The 6,197-nt window shown below is 42.6% G+C and overlaps 1 protein-coding gene across 2 annotated transcripts; it reads left to right on the top strand.

Moving 5' to 3' along the window:
* The first annotated feature begins 1,105 nt into the window (after window positions 1–1,105).
* LOC147464630 (Tetratricopeptide repeat (TPR)-like superfamily protein) lies at window positions 1,106–5,517 on the top strand. 2 transcript variants are annotated; one of them, XR_015188591.1, is made up of 3 exons: window positions 1,106–2,747; window positions 3,919–4,271; window positions 5,014–5,234. XR_015188591.1 is itself a non-coding variant. In XM_086516096.1 (2 exons), the coding sequence occupies exons 1-2, from the start codon at window positions 1,245–1,247 to the stop codon at window positions 5,185–5,187; spliced, it is 1,677 nt and encodes a 558-aa protein (XP_086372222.1). In that variant the 5' UTR covers window positions 1,107–1,244; the 3' UTR covers window positions 5,188–5,517. The 2 variants fall into 2 exon arrangements, 1 of the variants encoding a protein (XP_086372222.1); XM_086516096.1 differs by lacking the exon at window positions 3,919–4,271 and having other exon boundaries at window positions 1,107–2,747; window positions 5,014–5,517.
* Window positions 5,518–6,197: the final 680 nt, after the last annotated feature.

Below are 6,197 nucleotides of genomic sequence, written 5' to 3'. Positions count from 1 at the left end.
TAACAAACATAGTTTAGTATTGACACGTGTCTTCCCACCAAAAACATGTTAAGTGATAACTTTGACAGAGGAGAATAGCGCCACCTCCCTCTGCACACTCGTCCAACAATCGCTTGTGTGGTGTGCACCTCTATGATCACTTATGGTTTAGAATGTGCTCAAACGTGACTTTCATTAATGTCTTCTTATGGAAATGGTTACATGAAGCAGCCTCTGACACTTTTCTCTTGTTTGTGTGTGACAAAAATTGGAGTGAGCAAAAAGAGAGACCGTGCTATAGCCAGCAATTGTTATGAATAAATTCTATATTTTATCTTCGATAAGTTTTTCAAGATACTGTTTTTTGGCACAACAACTCTGGTGAAATAGACATATCGACGAAGATAAAGCAACTTGTACCAATTGATCTTACATTTGTAAGTACATCATCTCCTTCTCTCTACTCATCTTCCAAATCTTCTACTACTAAAGTGTTCTATGTTAGCACGTTTACTTGCCCACTCTTTTAAAAACCACATAGATCCTCACAAGCAAACCGTAATCAACGAGAGCATAATTCGAGGGAGACGATGGCAAGCACCATATTGGCCATTTCTAAGCGACTTAAGAATAAGGCTGCATCTATAGAGATTGCACATATCCTCACCTTCAACTTGTTTAACAACCACATCATTCAAACATATAAAACAAATTTTGAACGCATGGATAGACTTCATCCACTCTACATCTTAAGCTTTGACACAATCGAGTATATTATGAGAAATCACCATGAGAGCTGACATTTCATGATCATGGACTTTGTAGATAGTTTTTTCGACATAGGAATTTCTCTATTGAAACATGCTTTAGAGCCTGCTCGACACATAACATATAAAACTGATGACACATCCCCCCCCCCTCCCCACCCTCCCCCTCTCTCTCTCTCTCTCGTCTCCCCTCTCGGCGCCCCTTTCTATGCAGTAGGCCTACTAGTTTTAAAAGTATTGCCATTTCCTTTGTATTTTTGAGAAGGTATTGAACCCTAACGCAAGAGATTTGTATTTTTGAGAGGGTATTGAGATTTGTGTTTTAAAGAAAGTCAAAATTGACACCCACAATTTTCACCGATCGCCCCTTTCCATAGTCGAGCACATCACCTGGGGACAAAGAAGGTTGGCGAGGTAGGCTACATCAGTCCCAAAGAGCGTGTAGTAAGGTTGCTCTCTGATGCAGTGAGAGATCTGAAATCCGCCGAAGAGAGCACAATGAATCAGCGCGGCAGGTCTGATAACGCTCAGAGGGCTGCGGGTTCCTTCAACAATCATGAGTTTGATTTTGGGCTGGGCTCCGCTTTTGCCCGATCCTCGACCTCCGGCAGCTTGAATGCTCAAAGACATCAGAATGCGTCAGCTAAGAACACATATGGTGGCGCAGGAGGAGGTGAAGGTGGAGCTTCACAGAAGCCCTCTTCATCATCATCATCATCATGGACTTGGTCATCCTCATCTGCACCCTCTTCTTCCTCTGCTTCTTCCACATCCTCTGTCCCTAGGTCTTCGCAAAGTTCATCAGCCAGCGGTGCCTTACATGCACCTTCTCGTTCCATGGTGGGTGACATTACAGGGAAGACTTGGGGAGCCATGGACAACATCTCTAGAGGCACCACTGGCAAATCGGGCCTTGTCAGCGGGCTGAGTAGGGGTGCGTCACCAGATCTATTTGTAGATCTTCTGGGTTCATCTCGTTCATACACACCTTCCAGTAACAGCAAGCCGCAGCAGCAAGCTTTACATGCCCCGAAGGGCTCTACATTTTCTAATCTGGAGGCCATGGCTGCATCCTTGCCCAAAGGGGTGCCCCTGAAGGATATGAAGGTTTCCCGGCCCTACCAGACAGACGAGATGGGTGATTTTATTTCTGCAGATAGAGTAAAAAAGACAAACACTGAAGATGAGGGGTGGGCAGCTTTTGAATCTCTTAGTTCTTCAAAGCCCTCATCAGGTTCTTCAGATCCTGCTAAGGTGCCTCAATGGCCCTCTCCATATAGCAGCGGTGGAGACCCATTTGGAGACTTTGAAGGCATTCCCTCTGCAAAGGTCTCCAGCTTTCCTGCAACTAACACAACTGCAGATCCATTTACAGCTTCTTCATATGTGGCAAAGTCATCCTCAACATCTTCGGATGATTTTTTTAACTTTGCAAGTGCTGCACCTGCCAAGGCGCCAGCACCAAAGAGAGCAGATACATCAAGCTTTTCCAACTCCATTGATGTGGATCCTTTTGCATTTCTGGGCAGCAGCAAGTTGTCAGCATCACAGCCTATCAATACACAAGATGTTGAATCAGATCCATTTGAAAGTGTTTTGGGAAAGGTTGCAAGTGCGTCCTCTCAAGTAAAACAGGTTGATCCAGTCTTGGAGACATTGTGGGGATCTACCAAATCACAGCCTGGCCTTGCAACACAAAGTGTGTCCGACGATTGGGGTGTGGAAACCAACTTTGGTGCAAGTGATCACACAGAAACGACGACTGAACTTGATGGCCTACCGCCACCACCTCCCGGTGTTAGTGGTGGACTTTCAAAAGAAAAAGGATTGGAGTATTATAAACAGGGCCAATTTGCTGATGCCATTAAATGGCTCTCTTGGGCAGAAATCCTCCTACATCAAAATGGTGAAGCTTCTCAGATTATAGAGGTCCTCACTTGCCGATCATCGTGCCTTAAAGAAGCTGGAGAGTATAAGAAAGCAGTTGCAGACTGCAGCAAGGTATGGGTGGGTGGGCCTTCGAACTTTTTGAATATATTACCAAGGATTTTTCATTGTGTATTTACTCTTATTGGGGAAGGGGTGTTTGAGAGTTAAAATTGTGGCGAACAAAGGTTTGATGAAAAAGAATCTTACAACATTCAAGTAACCCGTCTTATTTACAACTTATATGACTTAAGAGCTGTAGAATAATATTTCCTTGTGAAACAAATTTTGCACAAATACTCACTTCATGCATTCAAACTGTTTGCATGAAAGGAATTTTTTTTTGTGTCGTTATGTCTTCTTCATTCATAAAAAACTGCAACACAGCTCAAAAACACCTTGCTAAAGAGGGATCTTTGAGGATGAGCCTTTTGTTTGCAAACAACTCGTTGGAGCGCTTGGCCTGATTACCCCTAGAGGGGGATCAGGCCTATAAACTAAGAAATTTGGGGTGCATACTCCACCAGGCAACAGTGTTTTGAACAGTGAGCCTTTGAAAATTGAGATGCTAGATGAATTGCACTGTACATCATGGGGTGAACTGAGCGTTGCAAACTTAAAACAAAGTGAAAACCATGAAAGGTTTGTGGGTGTAAAAATCAGTCCAAGAGAGTTGGTTGTACTTGAGAGAATTAGGGTCCTGGATGTATTTTTCCATCTTTTCATCAAACAAGCTCATGAAATGTGCTCTATGCACGAGGAAAAGGATGTTTGGGCACCCTAGACCTTTCATTGTATAGGCCCAACTTCCAAGAGTTAAAAGCCAGAAATTTACTAACTTTCCAGCTCCGCAGAGCAAGAAAATTGTTGAAATTTCCTGCAGACAGAATCTGAGAAGCGTTGCAAGGAGAGGCATGCACTGGGGGGGGGGGCTAATTGCCAGGCTGCTACATTGGCACTGAGTTTGCATGGCAGCCAACCATTGCACGCCTTTTGCATGCTGCCTTGTGGGAGGTTTTCATGACTAACATGGTTTTGGGGATGTTGAATCCTTTCTTGTTCTAGCTTTTTATGCAGATTTGAGCTTATCCGGTAAACGTGATTCTGGATTTTTTGTTAAACTGTTGATTTTAGAGGACTATTCTTTTCTCTAACTTGCCAAGGCAGTTCCCAAATTTTTTTGGGAGGCTTTATTTAGAAATTTCAAGATTTTATTTTATGAACTAAGAGCAATTGTGTGACTCAGCATCATGATCTGTGGTGCCAGTTAGTGAATAACTGCTAAATCTACAACGCGTCTCTTGTGGGCTGTGACATGTTAAGAACAAGGCGTTTGAAGCTCTTTGGTTTTTTGGCTGCTCTTCATTAATCTGGTTGATCATAATCTGACATGAAGCAACATGAGTTCGGGACAATGTTAATTTTTCTGGCCGTTCACGAGTTAGATTACAACTCTTTATATCGAGGAATGTGCTAAAGGAAACAGAAAATTATTTAAAGAGAATGATAGGACTCTCAAGAGGTTGGTATGGAGGATTCAAAGGTTGCGAACAGCGAGAGGGATTGTAACACACAGATTGGCTTTATTTGTGTATTGAGGTAGGATGTTAAACCTTGTTTGTATAGAGCTTAATTATGCATTCTTTGAACTTGTTGCCATTGATTAGACTAGCGTGGCTAACTCCGGATTGAACAATTTTAGAGGATTTGGGTGATTGTGTGCGTTCTTCACAAATATTGTGTTTGAAGTACATGATAGTGTGCGATTTTCAGCATACAGGTTGTGTTGGGGTAAAGGCGGTATTCCTTGCTCGGGCCAGACATACACTAGATGTCCACTCTATTGTACATCAATTATTCCTTTATAGATAAAGAATAAGGAGCAATTTCTCACACATCAGGAGAAGAGGTTGCTCCACTCACATCTGTCTGTCTCTCATTCTTTATCTCCTTCTCCACAACACGCACGTCCTCGCTTCTTGCTTCCGCAGCACTCTTCATAATCTTGGAGTCTAAGCAAGGGTTTTGACATGCTCTAGATACATTGGTGACATCAGCTTTTTGAAAATCTCCACAGGTTTTTGTAGCCATATGCGTTCTTGGACGTATGTATGCTATGTGTGGTTATCTCTGAGAGGTTGAGTCATGAGTTCGTTATAGCCATAGTTGGCTTCAGATTATGGGCTTACAGGTATTGCTGGATACATACAGCTTTGCCCCAGAGCAATTTTTGGTGATTCCGTGTCTTTTATAAAACAATTCATGCTGCTTGTCTGCTCCCTATGTGCATCTGATTATTTATATGGATCATTATTGATTTCTGTGGTGTTTGTGCTTTCAGGTTATTGAGCTGGACAATGGCAACACAGCAATTTTGCTTCAACGAGCTTTACTGTATGAGAGCATGGAGAAATACAAGCTAGGAATCGCAGATTTAAAGGAGGTTTTGAAAAGAGAGCCTCAGAACAGGGTCGCGAACAACACGCTTGCGCGCCTGAAAAAGATGGGAGACTGAGACATTGTAGGTTGTAAGATATAACTTAAAACAGTTCACAACTAGGACATGAGTGACCCTCTGCTGGAAAATGGTGATGTTGCATGCCATGGTTGGCATGAGTCCGGTAAATTCTTTTATAAGCTGAATGAGGAGCATATTGTTCTTCTGTGTGAGTTATGTGGATCGCCCTTTTGTGAACTTGAGCCCATTTTTGGCTTCCACTCGTCTGGATTCATGCGAACATCATCTGCAGATATGAGATGTCCCGACATAGTGGATTTTTTGCATACAGAATTCACTTTTGTTGCCGTCGAAGCTCCAAAATTCAAGTTTTCACTTTGATTTTCAGCTGCTTTATCTTTTCTACATTGTATGGTGGTGGATTTGTTGCATAAAGAGTTAAGTTTTCTTGCTGTTGTTGAAGCTCCAAATTTGAGTTCTCTCTCTTATTTTCAGCTGCTATATCTTTTCTAAATTGTATTATAGTTACTGGAAGGTTCTTCTCTCTTTTCTTTGGTGATACATGACTTTGAAGTTGTGTAATATGTTGGTTCATCCTCTTGAATTGTAGCTCAGAGGTAAGTATGTTTTCTTTGGTCTCATTTCCTTCTACCTAAGTTTTGAGTCTCTGCTGTTCTATCCTGTTTGTTGTTGCTTTTTTCTTTTCCTTTGCCACAGTACTCCATGTTGTGTCGTCGCAAGGCATCAACACTATCATCAGTCTCTCTTCTTTTCTCACCCCCCCCCCCCCCCCCCCCCCAACACCTTCCACCACCTTAAACACCCCAAGGCAAAAAAGAAAGAAACAAAAATCCCGGTATTGGTGAGTCACATGCTTGTGCAGAGATAGCCATAGGCCAGGTCAAGCCTTTGGAAAAAAACACTTTCTTGGCTTTTATGAGGTCCTGTAGATCGCTGGGCTAAACAGTTTCGAGCCTTGTACAAGCCTTGTCCCCCCCAAAAACACCAATAGCTAAGCTTCACTACTGTGTCAAAAACTTGGCTGCTCCTCGTGACCACCTTGTGCA

The sequence above is a fragment of the Adiantum capillus-veneris genome, chromosome 1 (assembly GCF_014529385.1).
Source record: "Adiantum capillus-veneris isolate H3 chromosome 1, ASM1452938v2, whole genome shotgun sequence".
Lineage (NCBI taxonomy): Eukaryota > Viridiplantae > Streptophyta > Polypodiopsida > Polypodiales > Pteridaceae > Adiantum > Adiantum capillus-veneris.
Note: the sequence above shows the minus strand (reverse complement) of the source record. Positions and strands in the feature narration are given on the sequence as shown.

Bases quoted from the DNA above. Each gene is read 5' to 3' on its own strand.
- LOC147464630 (XM_086516096.1), top strand. From the start codon at position 1,245: ATGAATCAGCGCGGCAGGTCTGATAACGCTCAGAGGGCTGCGGGTTCC. The intron at 2,748-5,013 runs GTATGGGTGGGT...TTGTGCTTTCAG, and splicing joins CAGTTGCAGACTGCAGCAAG to GTTATTGAGCTGGACAATGG.